This window comes from Rana temporaria, chromosome 11 (genome assembly GCF_905171775.1).
Source record: "Rana temporaria chromosome 11, aRanTem1.1, whole genome shotgun sequence".
Classification (NCBI taxonomy): domain Eukaryota; kingdom Metazoa; phylum Chordata; class Amphibia; order Anura; family Ranidae; genus Rana; species Rana temporaria.
Window position 1 is genome coordinate 120,658,854 of NC_053499.1, and position 23,512 is coordinate 120,682,365.

At 43.4% G+C, this 23,512-nt stretch overlaps 1 protein-coding gene across 3 annotated transcripts; it reads left to right on the forward strand.

Annotated features, from left to right (window-relative positions):
- Positions 1–198: 198 nt before the first annotated feature.
- Positions 199–23,088, forward strand: STX5 (syntaxin 5). 3 transcript variants are annotated; one of them, XM_040328977.1, is made up of 11 exons: positions 199–408; positions 8,167–8,378; positions 12,611–12,681; positions 14,080–14,135; positions 16,994–17,064; positions 17,152–17,268; positions 19,899–19,955; positions 20,572–20,647; positions 20,964–21,064; positions 21,154–21,275; positions 21,990–23,088. In XM_040328977.1, the coding sequence occupies exons 1-11, from the start codon at positions 354–356 to the stop codon at positions 22,147–22,149; spliced, it is 1,098 nt and encodes a 365-aa protein (XP_040184911.1). In that variant the 5' UTR covers positions 199–353; the 3' UTR covers positions 22,150–23,088. The 3 variants fall into 3 exon arrangements, with proteins under 3 accessions (XP_040184911.1, XP_040184913.1, XP_040184912.1); XM_040328979.1 differs by having other exon boundaries at positions 199–350; XM_040328978.1 differs by having other exon boundaries at positions 201–340.
- The last annotated feature ends 424 nt before the right edge of the window (positions 23,089–23,512 follow it).

Here is a 23,512-nt window from a genome sequence, read left to right on the forward strand (position 1 = left end):
CCATTGAGCATTCTTGCAGTGAGTACTCGCCAATGGCAGCCTCCATGTAGAAGATTATCTGCCATAAGAATGGCAGTCAATAACACGGAGTTCATTGTACGACGCTCCAGCAGTCTCTCAGTAAACAGACCTGATTTGCTCATCACCTCAGTTTCTCTGCCCACTTCCGGGTTGTCATATGAGCGCCTCAACAGCACGTCATCACCCTGCGCCGCCAGCCGCTTAGGAGCCAGTGACGCTTGAGTACGTGGCGCTGACGTCAGCGAAACCCCCGGCACGGACGAGGATTGCAAAGGCGGCCGGTGAAGCAGGAGGGATTTGTGACAGATCAGGAAGGACAGTAAGTGTCGGTAATGGAAGACTTGGCTGGATATTTGTGGCGAGGAGCGCGTACTTCGTATGGACATGGTGTGTGGTCTCTGAGGAAACCAGGGGGGGGGTCGTTGTTATACAGGCTGGTGACGTCATTACCTGGAGTCACCAGGGGCAGATACACTTTGGAGGGCTTAGTGTTATGATGTCAGCAGTGGTCACTCCACATGAATGATCAAAGTGCTTGTTGATGTGCCATTAGTTACCCCCTCCCCCCACCAAAGTGTATATCATCAGCTTCATTCCAGGAGTGTCATGGGGGAGCTCTAGGAATGTCCCCTCATCTCCCCCCCCCCCACCCCATTCCCTGCCTGGCACTGCCCATTCCAGGCGGTTACCGGCCTCATAGTGACCACATGAAATGTTTGTACTCCCTGTGAGATGGGGGTCACCAGCAGGCGGAAGGTGGTCCTGGTTCCCCTATACAGATCTTTAGTTATCATTAGAGGGGTCACCAGCAGGATGAAGGTGGTCCTGGTTCCCCTATACAGATCTTTAGTTATCATTAGAGGGGTCACCAGCAGGCGGAAGGTGGTCCTGGTTCCCCTATACAGATCTTTAGTTATCATTAGAGGGGTCACCAGCAGGAGGAAGGTGGTCCTGGTTCCCCTATACAGATCTTTAGTTATCATTAGAGGGGTCACCAGCAGGAGGAAGGTGGTCCTGGTTCCCCTATACAGATCTTTAGTTATCATTAGAGGGGTCACCAGCAGGAGGAAGGTGGTCCTGGTTCCCCTATACAGATCTTTAGTTATCATTAGAGGGGTCACCAGCAGGAGGAAGGTGGTCCTGGTTCCCCTATACAGATCTTTAGTTATCATTAGAGGGGTCACCAGCAGGATGAAGGTGGTCCTGGTTCCCCTATACAGATCTTTAGTTATCATTAGAGGGGTCACCAGCAGGAGGAAGGTGGTCCTGGTTCCCCTATACAGATCTTTAGTTATCATTAGAGGGGTTACCAACAGGCGGGAGGAGGTGGTCCTGGTTCTCCTATACAGATCTTTAGTTATCATTGGAGGGGTCACCCGCAGGAGGAAGGTGGTCCTGGTCCCCCTATACAGATCTTTAGTTATCATTAGAGGGGTTACCAACAGGCAGGAGGAAGGTGGTCCTGGTTCTCCTATGCAGATCTTTAGTTATCAGTATAGATCTTTAGGATGGCTTCCCACTGTCTTGTTTCTCTTTGGCCGTAGCGCTGTGTACCTGCGGAATAGCTGCGCTTTGCCACTATAGACTTCTATGATATCTCACAGTTTTGGTGTGTGCACAGCGGGCAGTGTGAAGATGCCCTTAGGCCTCATTTAGAATACTGTGTCCAGTTCTAGAGACCTTACTTACAAATATTTATTGATAATATAGAACGGGTCCAGAGACTGGCAACAAAAATAGTGAAAGGTCTGAGGGGTAAAACATACCAGGAGAGACTTCAGGAACTTAAAGAAGAGCTCCAGCCTCCCCACCAAAAAAAACAAATCGGCAGCTACAGATACTGTAGCTGCTGACTTTTTTAATATTAGGACACTTGTCTGTCCAGGGATCCTGTGATGTTGGCACCCCAGCTGATTTTTCAATTGGCCCTCAGGTGCTGCCACCGCCGTTCCTTGTAAGGCCCCTTTCAGACGTCCGCTCCGTCTGTCCGTTCATTACAAGTCCGTTAACGGACTTGTAATGAATCCCTATGGGGACGCGTCCGTTAGCGGATGGAGCATCCGCTAGCGTCCGCGTCAGTCGGGTTCCGCTTTTCCGAACGGAAAAAAACATATTTTTCTTCCGTTCGGCGGAACGGACCGGATGCAGACGGACCGTCTGCATCCGGTCCCCCATAGGGGAGAGTGAAGCAGAGACAGGGCGGTCCCTGCACTGTGTGCGGGGACCGCCCTATCTGCCGACAGCTCAGCGGGGATCCCCGCTGAGCTTTGGCGGACACACGGAGCGGACCGAGAAACGGTCCGCTCCGTGTGAAAGAGCCCTAAGGGAAATCGGCATGTGAAGCCGGTTCCCTACTGCGCGAAGCGTGCTCCACTTTGTGTAAATGGCCGGGCGACGGGGTAAGGTGGAGGGGGGCCGAACTTCCTGAGGACCTGGCTGTGGTGAGGTCACCTGTCAAAAACGCTCCCCCTCCCCCTCTGCTGCCTCATTTGGCACCTTTCAGGGGTAGGGGGAGCGTTTTTGACGGGGAAGAGGCAAACAAGCGGAGCTTGCCTATTTGAGGGAAGCTCTACTTTAAAGTGAAACTTCTCTCCTCCATACTTGGCCCTTTTTATATTTTTTTTTGGGGGGGGGGGGGGAGCAGGTACCTGGTTTTGTCAGGTACCCACTCTCCCACTTTCGGTCGGATAACCGTGGCGATCTAAACGGAAGTTCAGCCCACCCTGTAGCCTTCTGGGACATGCAGAAAGCTGCTGGACCATTAAGATAGCACGTCGTGGCTTACACATGCGCAGTGAGCAGCCAGCTGACCACAATTAGTATGCTGGGGACTGAAGCCTGGTGAAGAAACCGGCTGGGTGAGGACAGTGCTGGATCCTGGGGCAGGTGCGTGTCCTATTAAAATTCAGCAGCTATTCCACAATGGGCCCATTTGTGCCTCCTAGTTGCTCGCAGAACTATTATGTCCCACTGGATCTCACCAGCGCCACCTGAGCTAGGGGAAGTAAAGAGAACTATGTTATCGCTCTTCTACCTGGAGAGGCTTGACACTATTACACTAAACTTTCGCTCTACCTCACGCTTTTACACGAGATGGCGTACCTATATTGCGGCCACATTAACCCAGACAATCCTGCAAGAAGTCATGCAACCATTCCGCTATACCGACTGGTATTTGAGAAGAGATCTCACCAACTCGCTGGGCCACCTCAAGATCTCTGATCTATCTGACCCATCTACCTTTCGGCCTCCGTAGAACGACCATAGTTTCTTGGAGCCCCTTGACTTCCGTGACTCTTCTAAACTTACAGCTAATTAACCCCGTAGCTGTGCTAGCTATGGTTAAACCACTATATGCGACAACCAGTCTTTAATATATATACCATGCTTCTGCTCCCGAGGGTATTGTTACTACTACTGTCTTTGTTATTCTAGTATAAGTCATCACTTCCGATTGTCTGTCATACTGTTCTGCTATATTACTTACTTACAACTGCTCTGGGTTTGTTTTTGCCCTGTATGATTGTACTGTGAAAATCCGAATAAAGATATTTAGGAAAAAAAAAAAAAATTCAGCAGCTACAGTTTTTGTAACTGCTGACTTTTTTAGTTTTTAAAAATAAAATAAAAGATTGAACATCTGCTTTAAAATGTACAGTCTGGAGGACAAAAAGGAAAGGGGCGACGTGATTGAAACCTCAAAATACATCATGGGGTTGAATTGGGGGGCAGTATTTACAATATGAAGCCAAGATCAAGAAGGATCTTAGAAAGTTTTATTTTGCTGAAAGAGTAGTTGATGCTTGGAATAGATTTTCATTAGAGGTAATGAGTCAGGCAACAGTAAGTGGATTCAAACATGCTTGCAACAAACATAAATTTACATACTCGGATTAATATATATATATATATATATATATTAAGGTCTGGAGGTGCCATCTTCTCCAGGTGGTGGGAGATGGCAAATAGCCCTCCAAATCTCACGTTCTCTGCTGGGCCATACTTTGTGGGTAGGAGGCGAGCCCACAGCCCCTTCCAAAACACACAGACAGTGGGTTCTGTCACACTTGTATAGGGTGCAAATCTAGCTTTTAGACGCCTGAAATGAGATTCGTGGCCACGTCTTCAGGGGAAGCTCTTTTCCCAGGATCTGCTCCCACTTTCTCATATAAGCCTACTGAGCTGTGGGTAGAGTGGGAATAAAGAAAATAAGTTTATACACTTGAGGGATCGTACCCTCCAATTTAGAGAATTGGAAGCTATTCATGAGGGATTGGGCATAGTGGTGTGCTTTAGGTCCCAGAAAGTGCAATATTCTAAACTGACCAAAGTGAAACCATGTATTTTCCTTCTAGAAGTGGGACATCTGCGAGTTCAAAATATCTGGGATTGTTAGGTGTAAATAAAAAGAGGTTGCTAATGAGGCATTGGCAGTAAGGGAGTATGGCTGCTTAGCGCGCCTCCATAAGGTTTGCACGAGACATGGGTCCCAACAAGTGGGAAGTAACAAACATGGCATCACTTCTCCTCAGCATAGAGTTGGGCCCCTTTCAGACGTCCGCTCCGCCTGTCCGTTATTACAAGTCCGTTAACGGACTTGTAATACATCCCGAAGGGATCGCGTCCGTTAGCGGATGGAGCATCCGCTAGTGTCCGCGTCCGTCGGGATCCGGTTTTCGGACGGAAGAAAACCCTATTTTTCTTCCGTCTGGCGGAACGGAACTGATGCAGACGGACAGACGGTCCGTCTGCATCCGGTTCCCCATAGGGCAGAGCGGAGCTGAGACAGGGCGGTCCCTGCACTGTGTGCGGGGACCGCCCTATCCGCCGACAGCTCAGCGAGGATCCCCGCTGAGCCGACGGAGACACACGGAGCGGACCCAGAAACGGTCCGCTCCGTGTGAAAGAGCCCTTAGGATGGACATGCGCTAACCACAGTTTCTCAACCTCTGCCAGCGGTTTTATGCACAGAGGCAAGAGGCAAAGGAGCGCAGCTGAGCAGCCAAATAGTATTTAGCAACATTCAAGAAAGGCCTCCTTGATCCTGGGGGGCATAAAGGACAGATTTAGCAGACCTGTTTTTTGTAACCCCCCCAAATGAAGTAAAGTGGATTAAAGTTTAAGGTGTGAGGACAGAAATAGGGATGGTCAACGTCTCCAAAAAGGTAGAGAAACTTGGTCATACAGGGAGAGTGCTTGGCCTCTGGTCTGCAGTTGCCATGCTGCTACACATGTGAGTTATGACACTGCTCATCTAATGGCTTGACAGTTTAGAGCTCACCTAAACACACTAGTAACTACGGTGATCATTGAAGGCATGTCTTAAATGTAACTATTTTGGGGGAAAAATCATGGAGTTTAGTTCCACTTTAAAACAAGTAAAAAGGGGCATTGTGTTAGGGAATTTGTTATTACAGAAATCTGTTGCAGGGGAGGAATTTATCTGTATCCCCGAGATTGGCTGTAAAGTATATATAAAGCTGAAATTTTTTTCGCTTGTTTTTCAATGGGCGATTTTCTTTCGCATTCAGTCTTGAGAATGAAACAAGCGATCTGGTAAGTTAGGGAAATCTCCTCTTAGACAGTTTCTGGAACTTGTGTCCACATAGAAAGATTTCTCCACTATCTGTGTTCTGGTGGCAACTGAAAACTTTCATTTTATTTTCTCCCTTTCAGGGACTGGAACAATGGTCATTAGAAAAAATAGAGGGTGAAGTCACCAGTGGGGACACAGAAGGCAATAAACACCTGATGGGGGTTCTCTAACCCTTCCCTATACAATTTTTTTTTAAATGTGGTTCAAATACACTTTAATTAGCAACAATCTCTATGGGAATATTGTGTGAGATTCTGTTGTGTGGTGTAGAACAGTGCTGTGTGGTGCATACAGTTGTTGCACTGGAATATGATATTTGATCAGCAACATAAAATTCACAAATCGCCAGTTTTCAGATTGGACTACGTATGCTGTTGATGAAGGCACCACTTATGTCAGGGGTGTCCAAACTTTTTTCAAAGAGGGCCAGATTTGATGAAGATTTGATGCGTGAGGGCCGACCATTTTGCCTGACATTCTTTGAACCTTTAAAATTCGGTCTAATTGTTTTTGTTCGAGCACTAATACACTGCCCAACAAGAATTCTCTTGCCTTTGTGGCTGTGTGTGAGTAAAGACAGTAAATGGCGTATTATTTGGATATACCGTGTTTACCTGCGTATAACAAGCACCTTCACTTTAAAAGGGAAGTTTCAGGAAAAAAAAACGTACATTTTAAATAAAGAACTGTGAAGCAAAATAAGGGTCCGTGCCCATTTGCAGCCTCACAAGTGCCCATCTGCAGACCCACCATTTCCAGGAATGCAGCACCCACCATTGCCAGGAATGCAGCACCCACCATTGCAGCCTGATTGATGCCCATCCATCTGCAGCCTTGGAGGGGACAGGTAGGGGTTAGGACGAGTAAAGATTACTACCTACAGGAGACTCTCCTGTTTACACGGCAAACTCTTTAATAGAAAGTCCTGCCTCCTTTGATGGACAGAACAGTCGTCCAATGGCAGCGCCGGAGACAGGACTTCCTATTACAGAGGTTACCGTTAAACAGGAAATTCTCCTCCTGTATGTACAGCACTAGCCCCGTCTCCTCCCTGTCCCCCTCCAAGGCAGCCAGCATATACATCTTTTGTGGCCCCCTGACACTGGGAGATCGTCTGGGGCCACAAAAGATATATATATATATATATATATATATATATATATATATATATATATATATATATATATATATATATATATATATATATATATATATATATATATATATAATGTCCAAATAACCAGGCGGGCCATTCAAAACTGGAACGCGGGCCGCGATAGGCCCGCGGGCCAGACTTTGGACATGCCTGACTTATGTATTACTCTACAATTGGCATCATGAGGGGCCACAATTTACAGTATCATGCCAAATGAATGTATGTCTATTAATTTACTGAAAGAAATAGAGGCTGTTCATTTAGCAAAGTGAAGGAATCGCCAGTAGCTTGCAAGAAAAAAAGAATTCATTTTTTTTTGACTGGTACCTATTTGGCTGATGTGAGCACAGCTGGCAAAGTGAATGTTCAGTCTTGTTTTTGAAGGACAGATACGGGCAAAATAAAAAACTTGCAAACATGACCCTACCTGCATGGAGTTTGCAGGTTCTCCCTGTGCCTGCGTGGGTTTCCTTCCACATTCCAAAGATATGCTGGTAGGTTAATTGGCTCCTGTCTAAAAAGGCCCTAGTGTGTGTATACGTATGAATGTGAGTTGGGGGTCCTTGGATCACAACACAAGGCCCGCAGGCCCAATCTGACCCTCCAGGCCTTGTTATATGGCCCTTGCACCTAGTTTTGCAGCTGGAACATGGCAGAACTCCATTCTGCCACTTCCAGCTCTCACCCTCTGCTCCCAGCTGTCACTTGTAAACAAAATCTCCTTCTGTGTTTACATGGGACGGATTTGCTCTCAGCAGTTCCTGGAACTAAGCTATATGCTAGATATCCAAAATCTGAGAGAGAATGATCTCCCTGCGAGGCAGAGACATCTGCACAGGGAGGTACTAGAGCTGGGCCAGGAAGGGGAGAGAGATGTGAGGAAGCATTAGGGGGGGTTGGGGGTTGCACACTGTGTACAGTTGTTTGTGTTGCGACCATCTCTTGTCAACAGTATACTGCTGAGAATAATTTTCCCTATGTCTGTCTAATCCTCATCAGATCCAATGGAAATATTTGCTTCTATAACAAGCCTTAAAGGGCAACCTAACAAATCACAAAAAAATAAAACTATGCATGACATACTTCTTTTGGAAATCGAGGTAATGAAATTTCAGACCATTTTGAAGTTGGTAGAAAATAACATACATTAAATGTGTAGAGCAAGTACGTTACAGGAAATTCAAATGCATAGTATGTCAACAATGATGTGTGGGCAGGTGCCCGTCCCATAAACCATTAATCGTATATTCCTTTCGGGTTAGAGAAGGTCGATTTTAAAAAGTGTTTTGGGTAATCTAGCCCAGATTCTGCGAAGGGGGGAGGATTAATATATGCACAAATTATACTTCAATTTTAGATTGTTTGCATGGATTAATCTTAGTTTACCTTTCAGCTGGCCCCGGACTCATGAACACTCGTAAACGCCACGGCTCCCGCAACACTGATAACGGAGTTTACGTGGGACCCCCTCAGACTCAAGTCCTGCCCTCCACTACGACTCAAGTTTTCTCTCCACCTGTACTTCCTCCTCCAACTGACGTGATGTCCTGCCGGGACCGCACTGCCGAGTTCATATCTGCTTGCAAGTCCCTGCGTGGACGCCAGGTTAGCATAATAAAGTGTGTAAAACGCAGAAAAATGTTTTGTTTCCCATAAAATATTATATGGACACAGGAATGTAGAAATTCTGAGACATGTGGGTTACATGCCTATAGGAATTTTGGCCCCAGCCCCCCGTGTAACCTTGCCCTTCACCGTTGTGCTTCAGTTTTTTTATGGTGACCTTTTTTATGCATGGTAGTGCATTCTAGACCTTTGTGCATGTTGTTAATTAGAAGCAGAGTGCTTTTTGGGTGCAGAGCTATGGTATATTCTTTGTTTTCACCCTGTCTTTTAAGGCTCACTTAGGCCCCTTTCACATTGAGGAGTTTTTTACAGGCGGTACAGCGCTAAAAATAACGCTGCTATCCCGCCTGAAAAACTCCTTCACTGCCGACTCGATGTGAAAGCCCGAGGGCTTTCACACTGAGGCGATGCGCTGGCGGGAGACAAAAAAAATCTCCTGTCGGCAGCATTTTTGGAGCGGTGAGAGGAGCGGCATGTATACCGCTCCTTCACCGCTCCTTCCCATTGAAATCAATGGGAAACCGCGGCAATACCGCCCGCAATGCGCCTCTATAGAGGCGCATTGCGGGCGGTATTAACCCTTTATCGGCCGCTAGCGGGGGTTAATAACGCACCTATAGCGGCTGATTCCCGCGGCAATCCCGGCGGTATAGCGCCGCTATTTTTAGCGGCGTTATACCGCCACCGTGGCTCCCGCCCCAGTCTGAAAGGGGCCTTAGTGAAAAGGGTTGACTGAGCTGCTGCAGCAGCAGCTACACCATTTTTAAATGCCCTGCAATTTTCACCACAGTAAGGATTAAGCGGTCAAGTGCTGACGTCATCCAACAGGTGGAGTGCTGCAAGCATGCTCTGCATTTTCCTACCCATGATTTACCATTGTGCTGCTGCTCCTGGAGAACCAAGTGGATCTATGGTTCTGTTCCACTGCAGAGGCTTGGTCCTCTGAGCTCTCCTAAAACTCTCATCAGCATCAGATGCCTGGTTTGTTGGTACTTGCCTCACATTAGGTCTAGTTGCCTACTGCTACATGGTGCAACATGTTTTCTAAAAGAAACAAAGCGACAGGACAGTCCCTGCACTATGGGTGACTTAAGTCCATATCCCCCTAATGGCTGTATGGGCGTTTACCCATTATCTCCAGGTGGGACTGATGCCTGTAATCTGGAACCTGGGACCGCTTACAATAAAGGGTCTTCTGAGCTCTGTCGGGTGGGGCTGTGGCCTCCCCCAAGTCCATGGGGTATTCCTGGCTATTGGTGTACAGCTATTGTACAATTCTGTACAAGGCCTCATGTACACTGCTGCTGCTAAACGAACGTTTAGGAGCAGTTGGGCATTTTTTTTATTTATTTTTTTAACTACTCCTGAATTCTCCTCTGTTACATGTACACATGGTCGTTTCTAGGCAGTTGAGTTTGGAGGCCTTTATTTGGAACGCAAAAAAGGGGTTCAGAAGCTGAGTTTAGAGGCATTTCCAGAGCCAAACTCGTGTTTTCATTTTATAGGCGTTTAAAAATGTTGACAATTTTGAGAATTTTTGTGACGCTTCTAAACGCAAATGCGGCAAAACGGACGTTTTAATAGTGGGTTACTATCTGTCAAGTTAAAGCGTTCAGGAGAACTGTGATTATTTCTGCTTCAGAATCCCTACAGTTGGGCAAGGGTGTTTTTTGTTACCACAGTCAATTTGGGTAAAAAGGCATTGTTTCACATCTAATTTTTGTTGAACGTATCTCCCAGCATTTGCTGAATCTGCCTTCTGTTTTAGGACTGCTTTTCCCAATGCAATTGGTGTAAGCAAGCACCCCTTAGCCTTATGTTCTGGATCAGTCAAGCAGGCCCTGCAGTCAGATTCTAGTAACACTGCCGAGTGTCCTTGTGGACAAGTCTGCTTGTCCTACTGTTTTCTGAGATTGCTGCACAAGTATGGGGTGGGTGTCTTTCCATTCCTGCCTGTTCCTGTCATCAAGAGAAAAAAGGTGACGGGGAAGGGAGCTTCAACTGATTGACAGCCTCAGCTTTGTTCCTGTGTGAAGGGGCACACTCCAATTGGCTCTGAGTTCTTCTTACTGAGCTCTGGAGAGTTTAACTTCAGCTCTCCGCCCACTTTTTTCTGAACGCTCAGGTAGCTTTTTAGATTCTAGACTTTTAATGGATGTAGAGGAGAGAGGGCTGCATACAAGCATGTACAACTTACGTAGGAGGAGTTATTTCTCTGTGTATCATCTGAGGCCAGTCACTTCACTGGGTATACAGAGAGGGGGAAAAAGGTATTTAATCCCCTGCTGATTTTGTATGTTTGCCCACTGACTGAATGATCAGTCTATAATTTTAATGGTAGATTTATTTTAACAGTGAGAGACAGAATAACAACAAAAATATCCAGAAAAACGCATTTAAAACGTATAAATTGATTTGCATTTTAATGAGTGAAATAATTATTTGACCCCTTTGCAAAACATTACTTGGTGGCAAAACCCTTGTTGGCAATCACAGGGATCAGACGATTCTTGTAGTTGGCCACCAGGTTTGCACACATCTCAGGAGGGATTTTGTCCCACTCCTCTTTGCAGATCCTCTCCAAGTCATTTAAGATTTTGAGGCTGACATTTGGTAACTCGAACCTTCCGCTCCCTCCACATATTTTTTATACTGTTAATGTCTGGAGTAAGGATGCGCTCCGGCGTGTTCGCATAGAACACGCGCAGAGCCCGCCAGGAAGTGTGCACGGCGCTGCGCTAATAACAGCCAGGGAGACATTTCACGATCCCTGCAGCCGAGCATCGGGACAATGTCTCCCTGGCTGTGATTAGCACAAGTTCTATGCGAACACGCCAGAGCTCATCCTTAGTCTGGAGACTTGTCTGGAGACTGGCTAGGCCACTCCAAGACCTTAATGTGCTGCTTCTTGAGCCACTCCTTTGTTGCCTTGACCATGTGTTTTGGGTCATTGTCATGCCGGCATACCCATCCACAACCCATTTTCAATGCGCTGGCTTGAGGGAGGGAGGTTCTCGCCCAAGATTTGACAGTGCATGTCCCCATCCATCGTCCCTTTGTGGTGAAGTTGTCCTGTCCCCTTAGCAAACCCCCCCCCCCAAAGCATAATGTTTCCACCTCCATGTTTGATGGTGTTCTTGGAGTCATAGGCAGCATTCCTCCTCCTCCTTCAAACACGGCGAGTTGGGTTTATGCCAAAAAGCTCTTTTTTTTTTTTTTTTTTTTGTCGTCTCATCTGAGCACAACACTTTCACCCAGTTCTCTAAAACATTCAGATGTTCATTAGCAAACTTCAGACTGGCCTGTACATGTGCCTTTTTGAGCAAGGGGACCTTGCAGGCACTGCAGGATTTCAGTCCTTCACGGCGTAGTGTATTATAAATTGTTTTCTTGGTGACTATGGTCCCAGGTGCCTTGAGATCATTGACAAGATTCTCTTGTGTAGTTCTGGGCTGATTCCTCACCATTCTCATGATCATTGAAACTCCATGCGGTGAGATCTTGCATGGAGCCCCAGACCGATAGAGACTGACGGTTATTTTGTGTTTTCGTCCATTTGCAAATAATCGCACCAACTGTTGTCACCCTCTCATGAAGCTGCTTAGCAATGGTCTTGTAGCCCATTCCAGCCTTGTGTAGGTCTACAATCCTGTCCCTGACATCCTTGGACAGCTCTTTGGTCTTTGCCATGGTGGAGAGATTGGAATCTGATTACTTCTGTGGACATGTGTCTTTTATACGGGTAACAAGCTTAGATTAGGAGCACTCCCTTTGAGAGTGCTCCTAATCTCAGCTCGTTACCTGTGTAGAAGACACCTGGGGCACAGAAATCTTGCTAATTGGTAGGGGATCAAATACTTATTTTCACTCATTAAAATGCAAATCAATTTATAACTATTTTTATTTTTTATGCGTTTTTCTAGATATTTTAGCTGTCTCTCACTGTTAAAATAAACCTACCATTCAAATTCTAGACTGATCATTTCTTTGTCAGTGAGCAAACTTACAAAATCAGCAGGGGATCAAATACTTTTTTCCCTCACTGTATGTGTTGGGGTAATGTGTTTAGGATGTGCAAACAAAGGTCTGCTGGATGTGGCCACATAGCTCACAATTGACAGTAACTAATACATAGAAATATATATTTAGGTAGAGCAATGATTACCTAATAATGTCATTTTCATGCTGATGATCTGATTTATACTTTGCAGAATGGTGTTCAGCTGTCCAACCCTTCTCTCAATGCTGTGAAACAAAGAAGTGAATTTACTCTAATGGCCAAGTAAGAAACTTATTTTGCTCTATATTTTTCTTCTCTGCTCATAAGTACCTTTTTTTTTTTTTTTTTTTTTTTTTTTTTTTTTTTTTAATTGTTTTTTATTTTATTTTTAGCACCACAAGTAGGTACAGTAAAACGATGCAAGCATAAGTGTATTTGTAGCAGGGAAGTCTCCCCATCATTGCAACATAAAAAATCAGCTATGGATGGGGGAATAGCGTAATATATTTATTTTTTCCATTCAACTTGCTGGTTGAATGGGGGGAAAAAGAAATTATTCATCTACGGCAAGGTTAAAGAATATGTTCACTTTTTAGAAAAAAAGAATAAATGCACATTATGTTTTTTTCGGAGCCTGTAAAGCAAGGGTCTCAAACTGGTGGCCCTCCAGCTGTTGTAAAACTACAAGTCCCATCATGCCTCTGCCTGTGGGAGTCATGCAGGTAACTGTCATTCTTGCAATGCCTCATTGGACTTGTAGTTTTGCAACAGCTGGAGGGCCGCCAGTTTGAGACGCCTGCTGTAAAGCATTGCACCAGCGATCAGCAGATCACTGGTGCCATGTAAGTCTCCTGCAGATCTGTTGGTGTATCTCTGTGCATGTATAGGCAAGCGGATACAATCATTGAGAACTACAAACCGACAGCCGCAAGCAATGCCGAAGCTTGGAGTTCATTCACGCGCACGGCCATGCCGATTTCAAAAAGTGATGGCTATTATGGGAAACTTCTCCCCATACTGCTGTCACGGGGGTAACCGGGCTGCAGCATATGGAACACATTGCATCTTCCACCCTAAAAATGGAAGGTGTAACATGTTCCCAAAGGTGAACTTATCCATTAGGGCCATTTCACAACAGATGCAGTTCCGTGCACTTTTCTGCACAAAAATGCATGCACAGTGTTTTCCATGCATTCCAATGACTCTAGTTCACACCATGCAGTCAGTTTCTGGTCAGCGTCTGCATCGGAAACTGACTGCACGGTGTGAACTAGAGCCATTGGAATACATGGAAAACACTGCATGCATTTTTAATGCAGAAAAAAAAGCGCACAGAATCGCCTCTGGTGTGAACTTATGCTTAAACGAATCAAATGTACAACTTTTGAAGAACAGGAAGTGTTGCAAGTGATCTAGTTGGGACAAAGCTGTTATTTCTACTGAAATTCCCCTTTTTGAGCAACTGTTGCTTCAATATTATATCCAAAGTTTATTTCTAAGTTGGTGATGTAATCATGCACATTGATGCAGGATAGAGACCATTTTGGTTTACTATAATGGAGCAAGAATGTAAATCTGTTTTGTTATGTTTTCAGTCTTCTGCCTCAATTTTTCTTTAAAAAAATTAAATAAATAATAATGTTCTAGCTTTTTTCAAATTTCACATTCTGTCTTTTACAGACGAATTGGAAGGGATCTTAGCAACACCTTCAGTAAGCTGGAAAAACTGACAATATGTAAGTCTAAAGAAGTTTTTGCATATTTATGTACAGAGAAAAAACGGCTTACTGTATATACTTGAGTATAAGCTGAGTTTTTCATCCCTTTTTTTTAGGGCTGAAAATATCCCCCTCGGCTTATACTCGAGTCGGTGTACCTGAAGGGCTGCGAGCGTCCATTGTTTAAAAGTCACGGCTTCCCCTTGGTCCCTTCTGTGATGGGCAGTTTCCCAGCAGACACTGTGTTCAGTGTTCAGCCAATCACGGACGTCTTTTCATCCTCGGACAAGAGAACGTCCGTGATAGGCGGAACACTGAACACAGTGTCTGCTGCGAAACCGAGTCCGAGGATGAGAAGTTGTCCGTGATAGGCGTTTCTCAGCAGTCTATCACGGAATGGGACAAGGAGGAGATCGCGACTTTTAAACAATGAATGGACGCCCGCTTGTTAATTAGAAATGCAGAGTATAGTTGAAATGTATGAGGTTAATTATCTTGCTGCCTGTGAAAAGGTAAAACGGAAATAAATACTTTGAAGTTGGCCACACTTGAAAATTTGGTTTTATATAGTTTGGGCAACTAAGGCTGGCTATACATTATATAATTTTCTTATTCAATTTTCCTTTTAGATTTATCAAAACCAAATAATATGAGGTCAAACCTAAACACTTTCAATGTGTATGCTATCAGGCAGGCCCTTGTACTGCATAGTTGAAGGTAAATCTAAAGGAAATTGAATAAGAAAATAGTATAGTGTATGGCCAGCCTTAACCCAAATTTCTGATTATTTTCCCTTTCACTGCTCAAAATAATAGGATTTTTGTACTCACCGTAAAATCCATTTCTCTGAGTTCATAGACGGACACAGCACCCACCCCTCCTTTGTTTGTACTGCTTGTTACGAACTGAGGCTGCTAGAGCAGGGTGTGGGTTATGCCTGGGGAGCCACGCCCCCTGGGAGGAGCGGCACGAAGGAAAGGTTTTAACACTTTAAGTGCTGTTAAATTCGGCCTAAATCTCCTGGTAGGAAGAAGCATAACCCTAATGTCAATGAAGGCTGTGTCCGTCTATGAACGGAAGAGAAATACATCCAGATGTTCTATCAAATGGTCTGATTAAAAACTACATATTTTTCTGGAGTAGCAAAAAACCTATTTGGCCCTATGTCAACCTTTCTAATATATCATAATTCTGCTTTAACGCTTTCCCTTCCACTATGATGCAGCAACATCAGTATGTAAACAAACTCTTAGCCGCTATTGCAAGAACATTTAAAAGTCCTATCCCCCTTGTACATACAAAAACAATACCGGTAATATTGCCACACACACATCAGAGTGAAAGCAATAAATAAAGGCCATCATTCACTGTTACCTGTACATCAATGACCTGTGAAGGTTTTTAACCAGTTCCCGACCCCCGCATGTACATATACGTCCACAATATGGCACGTACAGGCACATGGGCGTACATGTACGTCCTTGCCTATTAGCGGGTGGGGGGTCCGATCAGGACCCCCCCCGCTACATGCGGAGGTCGGGTCCGCTCGGGGAGCGATCCGGGACCACGGCGCGGCTATTTGTTTATAGCCGCTCCGTCGCGATCGCTCCCCGGAGCTGAAGAACGGGGAGAGCCGTGTGTAAACACGGCTTCCCCGTCCTTCACTATGGCGGCGCATCGATCGCGTCATTCCCTTTATAGGGAAGACACGATCGATGACGTCATTCCTACAGCCACACCCCCCTACAGTTGTAAACACATACTAGGTGCACCCTAACTCCTACAGCGCCACCTGTGGTTAACTCCCAAACTGCAACTGTCATTTTCACAATAAAGAATGCAATTTAAATGCATTTTTTGCTGTGAAAATGACAATGGTCCCAAAAATGTGTCAAAATTGTCCAAAGTGTCCGCCATAATGTCGCAGTCACGAAAAAAATTGCTGATCGCCGCCATTAGTAGTAAAAAAAAAAAATTTAATAAAAATGCAATAAAACTATCCCCTATTTTGTAAACGCTATAAATTTTGCGCAAACCAATCGATAAACGCTTATTGCGTTTTTTTTTTTTTTTTTACTAAAAATAGGTAGAAGAATACGTATCGGCCTAAACTGAGGAAAAAAAATGTTTTTATATATGTTTTTGGGGGATATTTATTACAGCAAAAAGTAAAAAATATTGCATTTTTTTCAAAATTGTCGCTCTATTTTTGTTTATAGCGCAAAAACTAAAAACCGCAGATGTGATCAAATACCACCAAAAGAAAGCTCTATTTGTGGGGGGAAAAAGGACGCCAATTTTGTTTGGGAGCCACGTCGCACAACCACGCAATTGTCTGTTAAAGCGACGCAGTCCCGAACTGTAAAAACACCTTGGGTCTTTAGGCTGCATATTGGTCCGGGGCTTAAGTGGTTAAGGGGATACCTATGTACAGATTTGGGTGCTTTCATTTTTTAACTATTTTGTATGTTTTGAGGTTGAGATTCCGTGACTATTTGCTGCTTTGTGTTTTTTTTTTTTTTTTTTTTTTTTTACTTGTGTACATACAATTTTATATATATATAATTTTTTTTTTTTCTGAAAATATAGATTGAATGAACAATGGTGCAACTATCATGTGACATAAGTTGTAACATCTACCATTCTATTCTTCAGGGCCTATGCCTTCAGAAAACATATAATGTATTGGGGGAGTTAAATAATCTTCAGGCCTAAAACTTGCGTTTTATCCTGACCACAAATGAAAAATATGGCTCCTGCAGCAGAAGGGTTAAGGAATACGCACATACCATTTGATCATAAATATGTCTGTTTTTGTGAACAACAAATGGTGCCAGAGATATAGTTTCTTTGATTATTCCCCTTTTTTTCTTTAGTGGCTAAAAGGAAATCTCTGTTTGATGACAAAGCAGTGGAAATTGAGGAATTGACATACATTATTAAACAAGTAGGTGTCCCTAGATTATGCCGATTCCTTACGTGTTTATATATAGTGTGTTTTTTGCTAATCTGTGCCTGTCATTCGATTATGTAGGACATTGGAAGCCTGAATCAACAGATTGCTCAGTTACAGTCCTTTGTAAGAGCACGAGGCAATCAGAATGGGCGTCATGTTCAAACTCACTCAAATACGGTGGTGGTTTCTCTTCAGGTGAGGTGATCCCAAGTGTCTATATTATGACAGCAGTAAGGCAACAGGATGAGTGACAAAAATATTGGATCAAACAAGTGTGATGCTGAGACAAAAGCAGATGCCAGATCCTAAACCTCTCTACTATAGCAGACCAATCCATGAAACGCATGGATATTCAGTGCAGTCAGCGCTGGGCATGCCTTTATTAACTAAGTGAATTTGAGATAATGCAGTGTGGTTTTTATGTCAATACCGATGAGATTTTTTCCCAAAATGTCACGCTGTGACTGCCTGCTTTTCACTTTTCCTGCTGCATTGGTTATCTGTAGGTGTGCCAGTGCTGCCTGCTGTAAACGAGGATGTTTGAGAGTTAATCCACACTTCAGCTTGTAATGATTGGCAATGCCCCTCTTGGTGTTCTAAAACGTTTTTTGCCAACTGGTTAAAAAGGTTACTTACTGGCAAGTTAAGCCAGTCTGCAGTTTGACCTTTTCTGACCATTAACTTGGGTGAAAATCCTGTCTACAGCATTTGCATCTGAACACTTTTCAACCAGAATAAATTCAGCAAAAGAAGGATGTTTGCTTTGCTATGTATGAGAGGTGTTGGTTACCCTTAAAGGCTAGGTTTACCTTTTAACTACTTAAGCCCCGGACCTTTAGGCAGCTAAATGCCCAGGCCAGGTTTTGCGATTTGGCACTGCGTCGCTTTAACAGACAATTGCGCGGTCGTGCGACGTGGCTCCCAAACAAAATTGGCGTCCTTTTTTCCCCACAAATAGAGCTTTCTTTTGGTGGTATTTGATCACCTCTGCGGTTTTTATTTTTTGCGCTATAAACAAAAATAGAGCGACAATTTTGAAAAAAATTCAATATTTTCTACTTTTTGCTATAATAAATATCCCCCAAAAACATATATAAAAAATTTTTTTTCCTCAGTTTAGGCCGATACGTATTCTTCTACCTATTTTTGGTAAAAAAATCGCAATAGGCGTTTATCGATTGGTTTGCGCAAAATTTATAGCGTTTCCAAAATAGGGGATAGTTTTATTGCATTTTTATTAACAATTTTTTTTTTTTACTACTAATGGCGGCGATCAGCGATTTTTTTCGTGACATTATGGCGGACACTTCGGACAATTTTGACACATTTTTGGGACCATTGTCATTTTCACAGCAAAAAATGCATTTAAATTGCATTGTTTATTGTGAAAATGACAGTTGCAGTTTGGGAGTTAACCACAGGGGGCGCTGTAGGAGTTAGTGTGTTTTTACAACTGTAGGGGGGTGTGGCTGTAGGACTGACGTCATCGATCGAGTCTCCCTATATAAAGGATCACTCGATCAATGCAGCGCCATAGTGAAGCACGGGGAAGCCGTGTTTACATACGGCTCTCCCCGTTCTTCAGCTCCGGGGAGCGATCGCGACGGAGCGGCTATAAACGAATAGCCGCGCCGTCGTCCCGGATTGCTCCCCGCGGGAATCCGACCGCCGCATGTAGCGGGGGGGGGGGTCCCAATCGGACCCCCCACCCGCTAGAAGGCAAGGACGTACCTGTACGCCCATTTGCCTGTACATGCCATTCTGTGGACGTACATATACATGCGGCGGTCGGGAAGTGGTTAAGAACAACAAATGTGTAGGCTGTGGGGGAGAGGGACGCTTGCAGGCTGTTGTGGGGGAAAATGGGGGTACTTGGGAACAGTTCACATGTTGCATCCAAAATACAGGTGTAAGATGTTCCTAAAGGTTAATGTATTCTCTAAAGAACTAGATTTTAAGTGCTCACAGCTTGGAATGGGTTTAAAACCAAGTCTTTTTGTTCTGAAAAATGTATATTGGGTTGGTCTTGGGAAATATCTGGATGCAGAGACAAGTATTTATGTGTATCCAAGACAAATGGCATGCTTAAGCATAGCATTTTAATAAACATCTGTGGAATTCAAGATATAATGAAGATTAAGACCAAATCACTTTTGTGTTGCAGTAGTGCGAGCAATGTGCGTGGGGGGAGTGTTATGTTGCAGTTCAATTTCGAAAAATACTCCAGCATACTAAGGCAGCAAAGATACTTTGTATTGCAATACATGGTGATGTGTTGCATTACAAAGAGTCATGTGCGACATAATTCATGTCAATGGGACCTAATGTTCAATTTCTACATTCAGGGTAAGGACCATTAGTCACGCTTTAATATATTGGATAGTGTAGACTAAATGGCAAAAAGCCGAAAATAAGTGAATGCATGTAAGGGAAAGTGCTTCATCTCCAGGCTGCTGCAGGTACAAACGCATGAATGAAGAGATTTGTGACGACTCAGTCATGTTGGTGACCCTGCATGGTTTCACAGCAGTCTGGACCTCTTAGTACAAATAAGAACCGTGGGAAGCATTGGAATTCTGCGGATGCTAGACTTTGTCCGTCCCGTCCCCCACCCCGCATTGTGAGGATGGTATAAGGAGTAGTGACGGAACTTCACAACTGTAGAAAATGTGTACTGTTGGCACAACACAGACCATACATGGACCACGTTTTATGGCCTTTATTAATCAATGCACCATTCTATACATAAACCATCTTCCTATAACTAGTTTTCTTAGCCATGTTCTTGTTTTCAGAAGTTAATGCTTTAATTTTTGTCTTTCTAGTCAAAGCTGGCGTCAATGTCTAATGACTTCAAGTCTGTACTAGAAGTAAGGACAGAGGTGAGTTTTTGAAATTAGAAAAAAGTCTTCCTCATATGGAGCAGCTATCCGATTGTTTGGTTCTGCTTGATTGGCCCATTACTCTGCATGCATATTCCCTTTTTGAATCATGCAAAATTATCTTTTCATTGCAATGGCACTCTGAATAACACTTCGGGGGTTATTTACAAAAGGCAATTCCACTTTGTACTACAAGTGCACTTGGAAGTGCAGTCACTGTAGATCTGAGGGGAAGAAGTGAAATGAGGGGAAGCTCTGCTGATTTTTCCAATCATTTGCAAGCTAAAATGCTTTTTTTTTTTTTTTTTTTTTTTTTTCCTTGCATGTTCCTCTCGGATCTACAGCGACTGCACTTTCAGTGCACTTGTAGAGCAAAGTGGATTTGCCTTTCGTAAATAACCCCCTTTGTGATCAATGTTATCTTTTTTGGCAAATAAATAATTGACCTTTTACGACCTAGGGGTCCCTTGCAGTGCCAATTTCAGTAACCTGCGGCTCCCCAATACAGTTGAGTGGAAATGATTGTATTATGTAGTTTTTATCCCAACTTTTGTTCCCACAGCTACTTCTCTTTGAAATTCCAACTTTTTAAACCTTTTTTTGTTTTCTTCTTTAGAATCTTAAGCATCAGCGAAGTCGCAGGGAGCAGTTTTCTCAAAATCAGGTCTCTTCTCTACATCACAACAGCATGGGTATGTGTGCCATAGTGTCTTTTTATTTGTCTTTTGTCACCTTTTTTTAACTGACACCTTTAGGGTTATTCATTACATAAAAGTAAGCATGATGAGCAGATACATATGACAACCAAACAAAACATCTTTGATTACAGTAAGTTTGTCCATTGCCATAAGATGCGACGGTTCATTTTTCTTTGTAGTACCTTTTTAGAAAGTCCATCAAGCGTGTTCGTTTTCAAAAGCAATGAGCAGCACTGTTTATTGTTTTTTTTACTTCTTGTGTCTTATTTAGCTCTGCTTTGTGTTAAGTATTGCTTGTATCTTACTGCAGGTCCCTCTGTCCTCCTACAAGATGACTCTCGCAGACATGGGGATGTGTCCATAGATATGGATTCAAAAGTCAGTCAACAATTGCAGCTAATAGATGAGCAGGTAAGAGCCGTGGACATTGTTTTAAAAAGGGACTGTGGTTACAGCATCCATAAACGTCACAAATACAACTTTGTCAATCCTTTCTTCAGGATTCTTATATTCAGAGTCGAGCAGACACTATGCAGAATATAGAGTCCACCATAGTCGAACTAGGTTCCATTTTCCAACAGCTGGCTCACATGGTAAAGGAGCAGGAAGAAACTATACAAAGGTGAGTAACTGATCCATCCACTAATTTATCCAGTAGAAATGGCAAAAAATTAAATGTGTATATAATCCCTATCACACACACACAGTGGGTGCCCGCGATCGCAGTACAGAGGCAGAACGGGGATGTAAACAAGGCGGATCCCCATTCTGACAGGGGGCAATACTGAGATCTGCTGTTCCTAGTGATCAGGAATAGCGATCTCTGTGTTGTCCCAGTAAACCCATCTCTCCCCCAGTCCCAGTAAGCCCATCTCTCCCCCACCCCCATACACACACAGTTAGAACACAGATAAAACCCCTTGGTCACCCCCTAATGTTAACACATTTCCTGCCAGTGTCGTTTATATATTAATCAGTTTGTTTGTTTTGCACTGATCACTGTAATAATGTCACTGGTCCCCAAAAAGGGTTGGATTTGTCTGCCGCATTCCCACTAAAATTCATAGATCGCTGCTCTTGGCAGTAAAAACAACAATAATATATAATAAAAAATTTGCGAAATTGACAGTTTTTTGCTTTTCTAAAAGAAATAAAATAAAAACTGCAGAGGTGATCAAATACCACCAAAAGAGAATTCTATTTTTGGGGGAAAAAGGACACCAATTTTGTTTGGGTACAGCGTCGCACGATCACCCAAAGGGGAATGAAAGTGAAGTTACTCTTTTAAATCCACCTTTTTATAGCTGTTACATATATTTTGGTTTTGTTTCAACAGAATTGATGGGAATATAGAGGATACACAGCTGAATGTGGAAGCAGCCCACTCTGAAATCCTGAAATATTTTCAGTCCGTCACATCAAACCGCTGGCTCATGATCAAGATTTTTCTTATACTTATCGTTTTCTTCATCATATTTGTAGTCTTCCTGGCTTGAGGCAATCCCGAAAAAAAATCTGTATGATGGTCCACACACACTCCATGCTACCTCCAGACAGCTCGGTCCTATGAAACAACAGGAAAATTGCAGTGCTGTCATTTTGTATGCATGTGGATCGTGGCTTTTGTGTGAGGGACATAAATTGTGTGTGGCACTTTTTCCCCCCCCCCCCCCTTCTTCTTTTTTTTTCTTTTTTAAATAAAGAGGCAGGCCTACTGTGGTGGTACCAGCACTGCTGTTTGGTGCCATAGATAGGTTATCCTTGAAATATAAAGTGCACATATTTGATGGTATAATGAAAGAATATACAGTGAATGACTGTGTGTGTATGTGTAAATAATATATCTAACTATATATAGATTTTAGGCCTTGTAAATATATATGCCTGCACACACAGTCATAAGTGAATTAGGATGTGAAAGTGGTGTATGAGTGTTTGTATATTGCTTATGAATGGCGGAACAGTTGACGCATGTATACAGATGCTTTATTTGCCAATGTATGTGAAGTGAATGAGTGAGAAGGGTGTGGCTACGATTGTATGAAAGTTGAGGTGTCTTACTGGAACGCCCTAAAATGAACCCAAGGCATGTGAAAGGATCAGCCAGCCTCCTTCTCCACCATATACAGACTTCTCTTTCTTATTTTAATCTTTTGTAGATTTTTTTTTTTTTTTTTTTTGCTTTTAAATTATTATTCCTTAGCATTAAAAAAAAAAACTGCTAATACGCAGGTTTGCCCTGTCAAAGGGGAAGGTCCCGTGTAGATGGATTAAATGACCCAGGAGAGGCGGTTATATTTTTAACACATTCCAGAACTCAACCATGGAGGACTCTAACCCCTCTTTTCCCAAATGCCTTAGGATAAAGACTATGACCTTCATATGATGTACACATTGTATATAATACAGATGAGTAATACACATTTCAGCTCAACTGTTTGTGTTTGCCTTGTTTATTTGTACAGATGCAGGTAAAAAAAAGTGCACTTTTTGATTAAGCGTGTTTCTCCATTCCTAGTTTATCGAGTAGCAGCAGGTTTTAGTCCTGGAAATCCATTTATCTTTTTATACAGCACAGATGTTCCTTGTAATCGGTTTGAGAAAACCGAGGGATGCAGTTAAATAATATGTAAAACCAACATTTCATATTGTATGAGAATGTAATCCTGTTCTCTTTTGTATTTCCTTTGTGTGAAATTTCTGGTGTTCCTGCCAGTCCCTCTGCTTTCTTATCAAAATCAGACCACACTACGCAGGAGAGTACACAGTGGTCAGTTTTTTAGCTGTGCTAAGATCTCGTTGTATAAGGTGATCAATATATCCGGTGCCTTGAAAAAGTATTTTATACCCCTTTAAAAT